Source organism: Neodiprion virginianus, chromosome 2 (genome assembly GCF_021901495.1).
Source record: "Neodiprion virginianus isolate iyNeoVirg1 chromosome 2, iyNeoVirg1.1, whole genome shotgun sequence".
Lineage (NCBI taxonomy): Eukaryota > Metazoa > Arthropoda > Insecta > Hymenoptera > Diprionidae > Neodiprion > Neodiprion virginianus.
The window spans coordinates 16,879,326-16,896,020 of NC_060878.1; the positions used below are offsets into that span (position 1 = coordinate 16,879,326).

At 37.6% G+C, this 16,695-nt stretch overlaps 2 protein-coding genes across 4 annotated transcripts in view; one reads left to right on the top strand and one right to left on the bottom strand.

The window, feature by feature from the left end:
• Positions 1 to 16,695, top strand: part of LOC124299284 (flotillin-2) — a 510,013-nt gene that overhangs the window by 364,484 nt on the left and 128,834 nt on the right. The gene's annotated exons all lie outside the window — the stretch shown is intronic.
• LOC124299275 (esterase E4-like) overlaps positions 1,458 to 16,695 on the bottom strand; it is a 47,640-nt gene continuing 32,402 nt past the window's right edge. Inside the window, exons 1-7 of one of the 3 annotated variants that reach the window (XM_046752377.1) lie at positions 15,514 to 15,790; positions 12,303 to 12,450; positions 11,820 to 12,165; positions 11,220 to 11,582; positions 3,021 to 3,184; positions 2,134 to 2,450; positions 1,458 to 2,064 (exon numbers count right to left, since the gene is read on the bottom strand). In XM_046752377.1, coding sequence (XP_046608333.1) covers positions 1,869 to 2,064; positions 2,134 to 2,450; positions 3,021 to 3,184; positions 11,220 to 11,582; positions 11,820 to 12,165; positions 12,303 to 12,450; positions 15,514 to 15,728 — 1,749 coding nt within the window. In that variant the 5' untranslated portion in view covers positions 15,729 to 15,790 and the 3' untranslated portion in view covers positions 1,458 to 1,868. Of the gene's footprint in view, positions 2,065 to 2,133; positions 2,451 to 3,020; positions 3,185 to 11,219; positions 11,583 to 11,819; positions 12,166 to 12,302; positions 12,451 to 15,513; positions 15,791 to 16,695 lie in introns of those variants that run through there. The other 2 variants (XM_046752376.1, XM_046752375.1) reach the window with 2 other exon arrangements.

The following is a 16,695-nucleotide window of genomic DNA, read 5'->3' on the forward strand; positions in this document are numbered from 1 at the left end:
AAAAGCAAAAAAAAAATGGTACTACAACCAACTACAAACGATTCTGAAGCGAGTAGGACGTTTGTAGTAAATTTCCAAGGAACTACAAACGAAAAAATGAGTATTACAAACAACTACTAACGTTTCCGAAGCGAGTAGGACGTTTTTAGTAAATTTTGAAGGAATTCTGAACGAAAAAAATTGTACTACAAACAACTACAAAAGATTTCGAAACATTAGTTGGCAGCAGGGCCACAGAAATTCAAGCTGAAAAAAAAAACATATTTTTCTTCTCTTCTACTACGAACAAAAATATCTTCACTACAATCAACTACAAACGATTCTGTACGGAAAACTACCGATAAATTCGATTTTTTTCAAACTGGGGTGACATTTTTTTTTAATTATTTTAAATTCATTCATTTATTCATTTATTCATTTTACTGCTGGAAGTAGATTCTATCGAGGTATGTTGCACCTGTGCATTTCAACCCCTTAAATTTTTTTTTTTTGGCACTACTACAAACGAAATCATTGTTACCACAAACAACTAACTACAAAAACCTACAAGAATCAACAAAAAATGGTTGAGTTTTTTTAGGTCGGGTGCTAGGTTCACATAAGTATGATATTGTTTCAAGCGAGTGGACGAATTCTGGAACGTAAAAAAAACGCACGAGGATGAGGCTTAAGAATTGGTAGAACAAGACGAAAGGACTCATGTTATATGCAAGGAATAGTTGATAGATGATTTAATTCAGAAAATCACCATTGATTGTGATCTCGCGATCGGGCGGAACAGTGATTGTGTGAAAACATTTGAAACAGGTATTATGGCTACCTTTCATCACATCATTTTAAATGACGAGTCGCTGCTGCATAATGATTTTCTGATACAAAGCGATTCTCGATAGCAAGAAACGAAAGAATGGAACATATTGAATAGTCATCTTCATGGAGCAACTCTTCATCAAGATGTTGCTGAAGCTATCCAACTGATTTTCGGAAAAATTCCGGAAATTTATTGCAACGCTGCGTCAGAAGATATGCTACCAACATGCAAACCATGGTGATAATAACATCGTCTGGCCGATAACACCCAAATCAGATCACAGTGGCACGAATTTCGTTATCATTGCTGCTACTATTGGCCCAAGGCGTATGGCATTTACCGACCAGGGTGTTCATATTCGATTTGACTGACGAAGACTCCCATTTATCGCGTAACGCCACCGTACACACAAGTCGTACACATTCTGACCATCACACATCGCAGTTTCCTCGAGAATAAATACTATTGAAATGTTCATTGTTGGGTAAGAATTTAGAAGATATAGAAAACACGAAAATATCCTTGACAAATTGAGTCTATAGCTGTGCTATCGTTTTCATCAATATTTCCAAGTCTTATCATGATGAATGAAAAGCTACCAAATAGTATGTTTCGCACCTACATTATGACGAGTACGATACGAATTTCGAGCATGAAAGTAGGATCACAAAAAGGAAATTCATTCTTTAGAGGATGCTATATTCAGTCGTTACAGATTGCGTTATATGTCACACATTTTGAATATTATTAAAACCTACGCATCACTGCTGTGAAAATGCTGTAATGAACGCAATTCTACATGCAATGCCGAATACAAACAACTAAAAAAAAATTACCCTCAAGCACTAATAATGACGCGAAATGTATTTCTGTAAGCGAAATACTACTAATTATTGGAATAAATTTCCTAGCCGCATTCTCGCAATATACGGAAAAGTATCTGTTCATTTTTGTTCCACATTGCATGCAGAATTTCGATGATTTCAGCAATTTCACAGGAATACCGCGTTTGATCGGTCGATAAATATTGACGGTAGAATCTTCTAGCGGTGGCATGTTAGTGGATGAACCCGATGGTTTCTGCCTCTGCCGTACTTCTTTCCAAGTTGGCCCAAAATTGCATTCGCTCTGTTGAGAAGAAATGTTTAACCTCTAGCGTGATTTCGGATCTGTCCCCTATCTGAAGGTAATTGTCCTTTTTCGAGTACGGCTCCCACGTTGTATTTTCACGAAAAAACGAAGTTGAAGGTTTACTGAAAATGCATGCTATGGTTGTGAATCATATGTATCATCAGATAATCTCATTATTGAAAAAAACCTACCCGTGATTCGCAAAAGATGTCCACAATTGCACCATAATTTCCCTCATTTGTAGATCTTTTTCATTTGGGGTTTTGTTGAGAGCTAACATAATATTGTAGTCTACATTTGGAAAAATGTAACCAACGTCATCCGTGTGTATTACTCCGTAGTCGTTCAAAGTGTTGCCGTAAACGTAAGTGTTACTCCAGGTGCCCCGATATCTGAAGGCGTAGAAATATTGGGGATTTACTGCCACTGCATGCTGGTATAACAGGGCGGAGTACATCGGATAGGTGAACGAAGCGTCACCGATGAGTAACGTCAAGTTAGTCAGCAACTGCAAGAGAAGGGATTCATAAATGGCGCATCACCCAAACACTCAATTCTTTAGTTGGCACGATACGGATAATTGAAAAACATTTTAAGGCAACGATCATCAGAACTGATACGACAAAAACTTTTTTTCACCCACAAGTATTACATACAGCCTGTAGTTTTTTGTGAAATCAACTATTTTCGATTAATTTCTGCTAAACGACGCTACTGGAATACAATTTTCAATTGGGAGACTGATAAGGTATAAGCTCCTGATATAATCTGCGCGTACAGTATCAATTTCACATGATGGTAGAAATCATTCGTTCAGGTCAAAATATGACTGCAGCGACCAAACTCCATAATTGTGCCAACTATCGGTGAATTTCTGTCAAATATGTTAATGAATTTCGTGATCAGTTTTGAGGTGTTTAAATTTTTCAGCGACATCATATGACTGGGAAATATAACCACTAGAACTCTTTAGTTTGAAAACATTCATGACTTACAGCCCTCCTACATAACTGGATATGCATACAGTACGAAAGCTTATTGCATTCGAATCGTTAGATTTGAATATCTTACCACTCACCTCACTTCTATTCATTGTTTCAATGTTATTGAAATAGTACGACTTGGCCGCCTTGACCCAAGCGGCTCCAGAGTCCGGTAGATACGACCAGTACATTAAAATCGGCAGCAAATAATCAAAGTTTTCCAGAAACTCTTCAAGCCGATCCGCATTTTTATACATCGCTAGTGAAATAAGTAAGATGATTGAATAATTAAACAAATGCGAGAGTCATAAAAGACTATTATCACAGAGCGAGAACCTGACAAATTTTCAAAGCCTCAAAATCATGCCTCAACTTTCTGTTCATCTGATGTATAGAATAATGTATATGTATACATATACATCATACATATATATATATATGTATGTACTTATATATATATACATATCTATATATATACATATATATATATATATATATATATATATATATATATATATATATATATATATATATATATATACATATATATATACATATATATATATATATGTATGCATCATCAGCCGTATGGGATCCGACAATGTCACACCACTTTTCAATTTCCATCAGCTATCTTAACGTAAGAGGAGTATTGGTTTCGGTCCCAAATAAGTCTCTGCAACTTCAACTGATCTTTACGTTTCTAGGCCTTTGGTATCGGAAGAATAGATTGTTTGAAAGTTGTTGATCCGTCTGTCGGTCTGCCTCGAAAAGCTCCAGCGATCATCTTAAAAATGATTTCACAAGAAAATCTGAAATTTACAGGCCTTTGCATTCAAATGATGGGCTTGACAATTGTCGTATCTCGTTCTCTTTCTTTCGTAAGCCGTGTTCAAATCTTCACATCGCAACACCACGTGACAAACAAGGAGGTCCGTCAACGCATGGTCGGATGTGCTTTAATGAGTTTTATTTCAAAATTAAATAACTTGTTCGATTTGCAACATTTCTAAAAAGCATAAACAGTAAACACTTTACTATCCAACTCGTGTACGGACTATCGATCTAAATAAGCAATACGAATCGATTTATACAAAGATTATAGAACGTTTGAATGGAATTACCAGAATTCGAATGAAATGCTTCAACGGAACACAATTGTATGAGAAATGAAGAAAACATTTCACTCGGAAAATAAATATCTAATGACAAAAATGATGATCATACTTAATGGTACGTCTATTGATTGAATTGATTTGCCGAAGCGATAAAAGGTACGGAGAAAAATGCAGTAATGGACCGCAGTAGTCAGCCCCTCATTAGTCAACGAATTTCCTCTTGCATACGTTCTCCTTCTACAGTACAGATTTCCCCGACACCCTGCTTAGTCGGGCCACTAGAAATATGCGTACAACTGAGTTTCGTAGCCGTCACACTTTCCATCGAACGAAATATGTAGGGAAATTGCTCAAGGTCTGATTGGAACATTATTTATTCTAAGAGTACGATAAAAAAATGTCATCGAATTAAGTAGTTTTTAACGTAAAATCATAATTATACATTTACTTTACAGTTGAAAATCACATATTCAGTTATATCCATTGGGTTAAATTGAATGACACTTTTTCCGTTCGTTGAGGAAGTTTCAAATCTCGTAAATTGATTTTAAGCGAGTGAACATCGTTTCCAATAACTGCACACTTTCCAAAAGCACTTGTTTTCTATAGATTTTTGTCATTTTAAGAATTACTTCCTGTCATATCAGTTGTATATGGGTGAGTCACATTACGTTAGGCCGCAAGTACATAATTTGACTAGCATTGGCAATGCTGTTTCAGACATCGATCGTTGGATGAGAAGGAGCATCCATTGTCGAGGAGAAGAAGGTATCTCACAGGTGATCCATGTTTCTCTTTTACGTTGGGTGGGAAAACCTCTCTATAACACACTTGGAAAAGATCTCGGTCCATCCAGGCATTTCTTTCACCCTTATAAATCACAGATAGATTTGTAAAGTTTTTGAAACACCGAGGTTTTTTTTAAATCTTTCAATGAATAAAAGAGGAATTTTATGGGATCCACTTGCATCAGCGCATACCATTATAGTAAAACGATCCTTTATCACCTCATGCCCTAGATCATCGTACAGTGGGCCGAAGTCCTTGAAAAGAGAAGTAAATCTCGAAAAATGAAAATCCGCTTTAGTGAATTTTGACTCAAGCGTCAGGTAGAGCAATAATTAGTGCATTCAAACCTCGAAAACCAGAAGGCGAATCCTCTGTACATGGCTCGCAACTTCGGTTCAAAGTTGACCGTCATTGACGGTGCACGCATTGCGCGAGAATACAAAGCAGAAGCACTAAACTTCAAAATTTCATATTTCAAGTGTGAATTGTGCGATTTTTAATTTTCAAGATAGATTCGACTCCTTGAAGTGCGTAAAAAATATTTCTGTATCAGTTCAGTCACGAATTGATGTTCAACAACTTGAAATACGGCCACATTCGGTGCTCTCGTGAAAACGATATGATTCTATAGACCTCGGTTTTCAAACAGATGACATGTACCATTTTCTACCATATTCTTCAACGATCCAAGTTCAGAGTTATTGGTTATAGGCTATTAGCTTACGAAATCCATAAAAATCACCCACTCCCACCTGCTCCTTTGGCTGTAATGATTTTTGTTCGTCAGTCGCGTACAGTATGAGCGGGTACGCAGCGCGACGCGGCAAATTTCACAGTACGTACAATAGGAGACTAAAACCGGTCCTATCATATACCGAGACTTCATAACAAACTAGCATGGTTATCTTAGATTCACATTGTTTATAATAAATGTCTTCAATAATTTATGTTCAAGATTCCACGAGAAGTAGCATATGTATTATTGTCTTATCTGTCATAAATCATATCAATCAGTATTACGTTTTCGTGTTTTTGTGTCCTCAATATCAGAGAACAATCTCCTAGATGAAACGAAATCGCTTCAGAAAAATTTAATTTATTCAACGACTTATATCTTGTCTCAGTTATTATGGTTTACGTTGAATATTTGAAGTTTTCATATGCAAATCAGATTCGAATTCTCTGCGGCTTTGTTACAGGACATAGTTGGAAAAATATTACTCTATACACGAAAGATAGCATTTGAAGGACGGGACTACCCGCTGCGTTGGAACACCTTAAATTGAAATTTTTCGAGAAGAACGGAAATTCGGCGCTCATACCTAATCATATGAGGCTGTCCTTTTCAGTTTTTGTTAACAAAATGAGAACAATGTGGAAATCGGTTTGTAGGGAAGAAAATACGTTTTGCAAGAAATATGAGTCATGGCTTCATGTGTCCTTTCCTGTAGCTGCTAATTCCCAGAACACACCGACCAATAAGGGTGGTCACCCCTCGAAAGACTTTTAGTCCCTAAGTCACAGATAGAAACGGCAGAGAACCGAAGAAATCCGTGAAACGTTGACTACAAACAAGTTATCAACTATTGTTCGAATGAGCCTTCGCTCCTCGAATTGTGATGGATGCAACACTGACGAGTCTAACGAAAACTTCGAGGTATCGAAAGGCTCTGTGAAATAACACCCAAAGTTACATTATCCGCAGATGCTGCTCTTTCCTATCTGGTGGACCGCTAAATGTCGAATAATGACTACCAAGAACTGAGATCTCTGAACATTCGACAGCACTTCCGTATGCGTCCCAATTCCGAAGTGGCATGTCAAAGTCTGGACATCACACATATACGTTCACACATATACGTGTGGTGTCGAGCATCGTGAGGCTGCGAGAATGGTCAGTCGGTCAGTATTCATCAAATCATCAACATCTATCATAAGTGTAACGACCGTATAAGACTCAAGACAGAATTTCAATTATTTATTTAATAGTTTTTCTTTTGTAATATTCGCGAACCCTGTTGGAAAAGCGACAAAATTCTGACATCAATGATCAGATTGATTAAAATAAACATTATATAAGGACTGACGAATCAATAGAACGGAAAAACATCTATTTTTATCGTACGACGCCTCCAAAAGATAAGCGTTATTCCTAAGTATTTATTATTATTTTATTTTATTTTATCTTCTATCACGATTCCTGGCCAATTCTTATCTGTCTAACCATTCATATCATTACAAGATGTCCTTCCCTATGAGCACTTGGCTTGGCAAAACAAGAAATTCGCTACAGGCAGAAGCTAAAAAAGTGTGTTATCCACCCCGTACGGCTGTTAGTATTGAAGAGAGCAAAGCAGAGTTATATTACAGGCTTTACTAAACCATACAGATCAGCGTATTATATTATTTCGACGTGAAGTTATTTCGAGTATTGCTGACGAAAGTGATAAGCAGATGTTCCTTGTTCGCAAGTGGGGCTACGATCGAAACTCTGGACAAAGTGCACATATAAACACAAGTTTCAAGATGACAACACGTCGGATTCAACTGTGTTTTTGCTTCAGCTGTGCCAATACAACTCGTGTCTGGCGATGAAAAAACGGATGCAAAATTGTGACTTGCATACCGCTAAGGTTACAGTTTTTGAACGAAAATACAAAATTGACTGTAAACGAAGAACGCTACATCGAAAATCAGATAAACACGCTTGTTCTTTACGAAACATTACTAAATCAGAACGAACTCTCGGTTAAATTTAAAATGATGTTAACGATGATAGAGGGGAAGGTTTGCGATTCGCTGACATTTACCGCGATGCACAAACTTCCAGTTCATGGTCCACAAATAACAGCTCATGCATTATTGCCGATCCGCCAACTATCGGTAAATGCTTAAGAAGCTAAAAACAAAGACATCAATAGTATTGGAGAAGATTCATCACGAAAGTGTTCGAGATCCGAAACAATGGAAGATATTTTCAATCGGCTTATGGTAACATCTGATACGTACATTTCGAGTGTACGGGCACTTGGGGACAATGAATCTGAGACGGCCAATTTTTTACACTAGACAGTTATATTGGCAACATAGAGAAAACTACAGCGCTATATTCAGCCAAACGCGAAACAAACTCAATCTCAACAAACATGACATAACCCATGACCGTCGAATATAACCCTAGAATACCGCGGGGATAATAACTTGTTAGATTGACACGTATTCTAAGGTTAGATTCAACGAGCATGGGTTACGTTATGTTTATGAGATTGAGTTTGTTTCGCACTCGACCGTCTATGGCGCTGTAGGTTTCTCTGTGTTGCCAACATAAATGTCTAGTGTAACAAATTAACCTTCTCAAATTCATTGTCCCCAAATGTACATTACCCCAGAAAAAAATATGCAGTTTATCTTTGGAAACTGTAGAATTGTTAATCTCACCTACAATATGTCAATCTACTGCAGAAAATGATTCTGAATTTGACGAGTCCGATGAGGAAATTGTATTCCATTGATTTGTTTTGTGATATTTGAAACTTTTGACGATGCTTTTGCTCAAATGCTTTTTACGTTTCTATACATAAATTTTTTAAAGTATTGATGTGTGGATCTCATATAATATAGGTGAATATTATTCCGTTGTTTCTCAAATTTAAGCCACGTGGCATTTGTCGTCTTCTTGTTAAGTAAAATTTGGGCAAATGTTTGCCTTGAATGCGTAATCAATGACCTCAAAAACCCCTGTACAACTACTATCTTCGAAATCTGACATCATTGTTGTTTGAATCGAAGTTCATTTTAAGTTGACTCTCCTTAATTAGGATTTCGTCCCACTGTGAATCAAAGACTATAAGTGCCGTGAAGTTTCTTAGAACGATCGAGCATACAGTTACTCGCCTTAAACTTAGATGCTGCACCAGAAATTTGTTGGTGATGTGTTGAAACATTTTCGACTCACATCGCCTATGAGAGAGGTTCGCCTAAGGTTCTGTGTTACACAAACCATCTGTAAATTGCCTTTTCAAAACCACTACCTTCGACGTTTGTGATTTTCTTCTTCTTCGTACTTTCGTGCTGGTCTTGAAGTATACTGAATTATGTTTTCTTTATTTTTCCTAATTTTCGTTTGAGTCTATCTTTCGATACCATAATCATGCGTAAGCCTATGGCCCGACTCACCGGTATTCAACCAATTGATAATAATTGGTACTTTCTCATCAATGGTTAGCCTTTTTCTATTCTCCAGTCTTGCCTCGCTCATTCTCCAAATACAGAAGTTTTTAATAAACTGGAATTATAATTTTAAGGTAGTACCGTGATAAATCACTTTTCTTACAATATCTTTCAATTTTTGAATACACATAATTTGAAGTGTCCTTTATACGTAGGAATTTTTCTTAATAGTCCTTGCGGTACTAAATTTTGCAATAATAGCGATCAAAAGTCGTACAATTTACATGTATTCCCTATCCCGACCGTAGTTAGAGTGAGCATTTTATTTAATAACAGCCATACTTTTCTTAGAATTTTTTTTCAAACCTGAGAATTATTAATTGAGGATATAACAAGTAATTTTTTTCAAAAAAAACATAAACAAGCAGTATTCATTTTTTTTGTAAATAATTCTTAAAGTTTGTTGCTTTTAATGATTTTCAAACTTTCTCTCATAACCTGACCCGTGAGAAATAGTGACTTGGCAACGTTGCCCTACGCGGGAAGTTTAAAATGCCATAAAGGCCCAACGAATTGAAATAAATGTCTAAATTTAATCGCGAAGTCATTGTCTATTATTTTCAGTCTCCAATTATAACTAACCTCAAATTGATTTCATAATGATACAACTTTCTACAACACATGCTTGAGGGGCAAGAGATACTGAGTTAGAATGCAACGTTGCCAAGTCAGACAAAAGACGCAATGGGAAAATTTTTATACTTCTGCGCATGTGAGAGGAGGCGCAAAGGTGTACTGTATCTCAACTACTTTTTACTTTAGTTATAATGTTTTATACAGGGGATATTTCTCTAGAAGTTGAGGACTGCTGCTATCACGGTACTACCCTAAGCAGAAAGTTCCGATGTTCAGAACGTGACGTCACCCAAAATTTTTTTTCCCTTGACGCAATTGATCTATAGTACTCGTCGACGACGAAAATCAGCTAGCCGGATTTCCCAGTCCAGAAACAACCGCGCAGTAGAGAGGACGTATGAAAATCGTGCTCCGCAGATTTCGAGTACCAGGTTCTCTATCTCCTGGATCTTGTGCTCCAGGTCCGCTACATCGTGAAACTCGACTTCCAGGACAAGCGCTCCATAGTTCTGACTGTCCAGGTCCTAGACCTAGTAACTTTTGACCCAGATGAGTAGGACAATATTTTGCTGCTTGCAGACCTTACCGGACTCCGTTCCCGATGACAAATCCATATGCACGAAATAAAAATGCGGTATCAATGAATATCCAAGAATAGTCATATTTATCGTATTCATTTTTGGTACAGTTTAACGTCGTCGTTTATGGATAGAGTGGTAATGTTGGGTGTGAAAGTCAATGTCGAAATAAACTGTTATTTATAATAAACCGTTGTTTATGTCATCAAGTTGAATTTTTTTTATTGACTTTCCTCACTCAATTTAAAGGCATACTGACTGAGATAATTTTCGATGTATACGATCCATTGCACAATTATAGGTTCTTACATACATTTAGACATTGTATCGTCCGAATATTCAAAAACTTAATCAAAACGCGTACCGAATTGAGCTAACGATTCTAACAAGAGCACGAGCATAACGCCAATGATGATTTCGTATATATATTGTGACAATATATTTTCTCAACATTCGATATCCACTAACAACGTTATTAACTAGATGCCACGATTCACTATGTAAATTATTGGACATGTATATTACGATACGTACGAGCAGAATTATCAGGTGGTGAGTTATGTTTTAATAATCTACGAATGTACGCTAAACTACTGACAGTGGCATCACACCAGATAGTTTGATTTATTCAGTGCAACTGTGATAATTTTCTCAATTTGTATGAGAGGTAACCAATCTGTAATTTTTTTTTTTTCAAGATATTGAAAAAATACAAAGTCGCTCCACTTTTTGCCAGTATAAGGCATCACTTGCTCAAATTTCATTGCGATCGCTTCAGCGGTGTGTAAGTTTTGGCTCTCCGTGTTCTCGAGATGTACAGCGCTTCTTTGAAAGCACCTTAAAGGTGCCGATGGGTTGACTACTGCGGGCAAGTACTGTACTGTTTTTACGGCTTATTTTCTGCCATTCTGTTCACTTTCTGGGTTTTTCTGTGAAAATCAGCCATGATATACTCATAGTTCGCGGTCAAATGATCAAACCAAAAGAATTTGCATTCACTTGCCTATAGTGATCGCTATACCTTCGTTTTCAACGGCACCCATGATACAAGGTAAATCACGAATCTGACCAGCTCTCACTATATTTGCAGGGCTAGTTGTTAAAAAAGCCCCCCTGACATCTGGCTCATCAGTACAAGCCCATGTGATGAATGGTTGATAATGCCACACGTAAAACCCTGTGAACATGGTGGTAATATCCAAAACATTTTTGCTACGCAGACACCTGACGAGGGAATCCGAAGTGTCATTCAAACAGCCAACGTAATCGCCGAGTTCAAATGCGCGCTTTGCATAGACAGCCCTGGGTCTGTAAGCCCATTCCACAAGGCCAGATCCGCTTTGCATGATGAACTTGTGAAAGAGCCCTGTAATGACGTGAATTGATTACGCCATGTTGCAGCATTTGATTATAACTAGGTTCATCAACTCATCGGTGGAAAAAATTTTTTTCAGTACGTCGTACTTGTTGTAAAGATAGAATACGTTCTCCCAATTATTGTAAATATATCGGTCATCCCGTTAAAAGATTTCAATGTACATCAATCAAGTCTATTGCATATTACCTCAAGCCTTGGTTGACTTCAATGGGAATTACATCTTACCAATTGTCAATTTCGAAAGCGTCAGAAGATGAACGCAAGAGCTTCCTGAGCTGTGGCCGAATAACGTCACTTGATCAGGGTCACCATGAAAGTGTCTGATGTTACGCTGCACCCATTCGAGCGCAAGGACCTGGTCTTTCAGGCCCCAATTTCCGGAAGCCACTTCGTCGCCAGTGCTCAAGAACCCCAAAACACCCAAACGATAGTTGAAGGTAACGAGAACTACATCTTGGTTCAAAAGGTACTTCGGGCTGTACTCCGATGAATTAGCGGACCCCGTCGTGAACCTCCCACCGAAAACGTATACCATTACCGGAAGTAGCGCGGAGTCCTTACCGTCACTTATCTGTATGTATAGAATCCTGAGTCAAATCCAGCTATGTTTGCTGTACAAGACTTCTGATTTTGAACTCATGGTTCTATTCTCGCACAGTAACCGGCTTGCCTGCATATAAGCAAGCCTTACTAGATGGGAATAATTACCTGCGGTGTGAACACGTTTAGGTTTAGACAATCTTCGTCTCCAAGGAAAGTGATATAGTCTGTGCTACTTATTTGGGGGCAGAAATTTCCGTCGGCAGTAGCGTTTCGGATTCCTTGCCAACCACCCGCCGGCACGGGGTTCGCGAATCTGCCGTACAAAGAGAACTTTTGTTATCGGATTCATGACGAGAGTTGACGAAGGCTGCGACTTCTTCAGGTGAAACATTTCAACCAATGGTATGTCTGCTTCTCGCAAGACCTTGCTATTTTGAATGTTGATCTTATATATTCATCACAGATATTTATTTACCCATAGAATTCTTATCGCCTAATCAGCAGGTTTAAAATTGGGTCTAACAGTCGGTTACTCCGAGCGGCACCTTGCTTACCTTCATATCAATATTTGTAACAGACCTGTTGTGAACCCGATAAAATCGTGCGACCCTAGTCCTTCGAATTAATTTCCGTTCGTAACCGTCTGATCCATCTTAACAAACAAACCCGTCCACCAGTTGGAAATAAATGAATGTTTAGTTTCACATAGTTCGACTGACGAACGCCAGATAAGATTACATAGAAACAGAGTTGGGTTTGTCAGTATTGTACAGAAATTGTGAGTGTCATGTCACGCACTTACAGAAATGGAAGGAACTGCAAACTTTGTTCATTGAAGTATATCTGCTTCTTTCGGTAACTTTCTTGTGTACACGAACACTGTGTTTTCAAGTGTACGCAAATGTTTAATGAAATTTTTGTAATTATATTTATTACAGTGTTTTCGAAAGTATGCAGACTCAGTTGAATAGTCGAAAGAAACGGTTGAAGAATGATTCTTCACATGATGATATTTCTATAAATCAAAAATGCGCCTAATCTACTGTTCTCTGTACAGTAAAACTTGCCAATACCGGACATCTACGGTACTAAAAATATTGTACATTACTGAATAGTGTCTGCTATTCCTAATAACATCAACGTCTAAATTGTACTTCTGGTGATGTTTAGACTATCCGTTGTAAAGAGGAATCCGTTGTTGGGAGGTGTCCGTTAAGGGGGGAGACCCAGTTAGCATTTTGAAAAAATCTTTTTTTTCCATTTTCTAAAATAACAATGTTTCAAGAATATTTTCCGAATAATGACATGCAAATCGGACCGTTATTCGCAAAGATGTATAACTTCGAAGGGCGCCGTGTCTGACAAAGCAAACCGGCGCTCCCTCGAAAATACTCGAGAGGCACCGGTAGCTCGTCGTCAACGAAAAACTGCTGCAGGTGCAGCTAACAAAGCGGAGAACGGCGCAGTATGTGGCCCAGGAACAGACGATTCAATGTAAGTTATAAAATAAATTTTTTATTCGCATACAAATCGTACCCAAAACTTGAAACGCGTTTTTCTCGAAGCCATGTTTTCGAAGTCGGTGATCACTGTAACTCGAGAACAGCTTTACTGATCGGTTTGAAATTTGTCTCACTTCTTCTATACATGATTGTCTTCCGGACGAAATGAGGATTTTTTGTTTCATAGCCAAAAATGTGAGTGAAATTTTGGTCAACACGACACTTTTGACTTTCAACATCCGCCATTTTGTGAAAAATTGAAATTGTTCGAAACCCTTCGTTCATCCGGAGCATTATATCATTAACCGAAGATCCCCCCCCCCCCCCCACCCTCTTTTGTTGGATTCAAATGATCCATTGCTGCGCGAGAGTGATCACCGCAACTACCTCTTTTTTTTGCAAACGTCCCGTCCATTGCCTCCTACCGGCTTATTTTATAATATTTGTCTTTGAAAAAACGGTAATGTGTACTTTAAATATATATCTTACATATGAAAAAACTGTTACAAATTATCTTGTCGTTTGGCCAAAAAAAATTCGGAAAAAAAGCCTTTTTTTGGACGTTCCAACTGGGTCTTCCCCTTAACAGAAGTTTTACATCCCAAGTGTACGTATGTACGTATGTACATATGTAACCAATTTCTTTGCCGGACGATATCTCGAGACCGAGTTACCGTATTCCGATGATTTTGGACTCAGCGACGCGGCTTTTCCAAACTTAGAACTGCTATGATTTTGGCTTTTATCGGTTCGGTACTTTTTTAATTATTCGAGTAACAAAATTACAAAACGTCGAATCAAAATGATGATATCTTAAGATTGGGTGAATGGAATTAAATATAAATTGGTATCGTGAGGTTTTAGGGTCGCTTATCACGAATCTAAGGTCAGATTTGCATGGTCCAGATTTAGTGAATTCAATAATCTGATATAAAACAAAAATCATTTGAATTTCGATGAAAATCGGTACTCGTAAATTTGTCAGGTGGCTGTTCACGAATTTCAAGTCCGATTGTGAAATCGAAAAAAGGAATCCAATATGATGGCAAAACATCTAAACAGATTCCGATTTTGGTAGAAATTGTTAGACGAAGTTTTTTGGTTCACCGATAACAAATCCAAGGTTAGACTTCCAAACTTTGAAATGGTGGATCCATTATAGTGGATTAAAATTTTAGAAATTGTCATTTTTTCACGTAAAATAGTATGCGAGAGCTTTAAAAGCGTTGCTAACGAATCTGATTTTGTAGCATGAAATTCGAATTAGTTATTATTATTATTTTCTATCTACAAACTTGGAAGCTGCAGTGTGAGAACGGGTAGTTCGAGGGTTGGCTCATGGCCAGTCTGAAACTGATGGTTTTATGAACGAAGATTTAATATTAAGATATTACGATATCAAAAATTCATCTTGAAAAAAAAAATTACTGAATTAGGATGATTCGTATGAATTTTTTCACACGAAAGTGTATGTAGCCTTCAGATCTTTTTACAATATTTTCATACATGTCTTACTTTTAGACCCATTCGGCCAATTGCAGTGAATTATGGATCGTGTTGTTCCTGAACTAATTCCTTATAAATCTTTCAGTATGCATTCTCTTCAATGCTCGGTTTATAGATGTTTTCATCAAAAGTTTTCACTTTATTTGTACTTCTGGGGTATATTATTTTTCATTCGAAGCTATAAAACGAACATATTTTGTTATTATTTCACTGAATGCAATCTTTGTGTTAATGGAACTTTCCACCCATTCCAAATTCCTAAGTTTGTAGGTAGTTAAAAGTGCCACATCAGTTGCATTTACATGATGATTTCTATGATAAAAAACATCATGGAATCGGTAAGAACTAAATTTATGTACTTCACTTACCTCTTATTTCCTACCGGTGGTTGCGCATAAGGAATTCCCAGAAAGGCCGACACTTTTCGGCCATGGGTGGTGGTCATAATTTTTCCCCGCAGAGTCCCTTGGGGAATCGTCACTTCCGGTTGAGTAGTTCCACCGAGGTAACCGGCACTCGACGCGAAAAAAATGCTTAGCAATAGTGAGAGAAAAAGACACTCCGCCCCTGAATATGAAACCATTGTCGTCACACGACGTTGTCCGATGAGAACAAACTCGAATCTGACGAATCTTGCTGGTGGGATTGTTTTACGACTTCGAACTGTTTGTCCATCGCTAACGAGTTCGACATGCCAATCGTCAAACGTAATATTCAAGCTGTCCAACGACCGTCGCGCAAACAAAATAACACACCAGCACCGTAATGATCTAGAGTATTATGAACATATTTGTTTTGATCATTTGTCTCGGTATCACTCGAAAATGCAATGCGTTAAACCACCTTAGTTATTGATACTCACTGCTCATTTCACGTTTCAGACTTCATACCGACAATAAGTGCAAATGAAGAAGATTTATCTTGACCTTGTAGATTGTTGATTAAAGTTATTCTTGGATATGAAGGTCACAACTCAAAACACTTTTTATCGTGTTAACGTTTCGGCCCTGGTGGGGGCCCTCCTCAGAACAATTTTATTTAAATATCTGTCACGAACAAAATAAAAATGATATACAAATAGGTTTGACAAAAATAAGACATATTGATGTAAATAATATGCAAAGGTGTTGAAGCAAGTATAAAAGAGAGATTACCTCATATGCGATAACACTTCCAATTACAAAAATGCGTGTAGATAATTGGAGAATAAATAGAACAAAAAGGCAAAAACGACAAAAAACGAAACACACTGCGTTCGCGACACGTAACTCCCACGAATTCATAATTATAGTTGGTTTGTTAAAAGAATTAAAATACACAGCCGTTATGGTTGAGTCAGAGCACAAGCACATTGGAACGTCTAGTGTGTAGTGGGAAGGGGTCGATCACAATAGTTATCAGAGCAACGCAGAGTCAACGGGTTAAACGGAAAACAAAATTTTTTTTTTTTTTTTGTGTTAAGAAGGTAAAATCGAGAGCAAGCTCAGTCGGTAATGGACAAATTACGAGAGTCGTATCACAGAGGTGTAAATATTGCTTAGGTGTTCTAT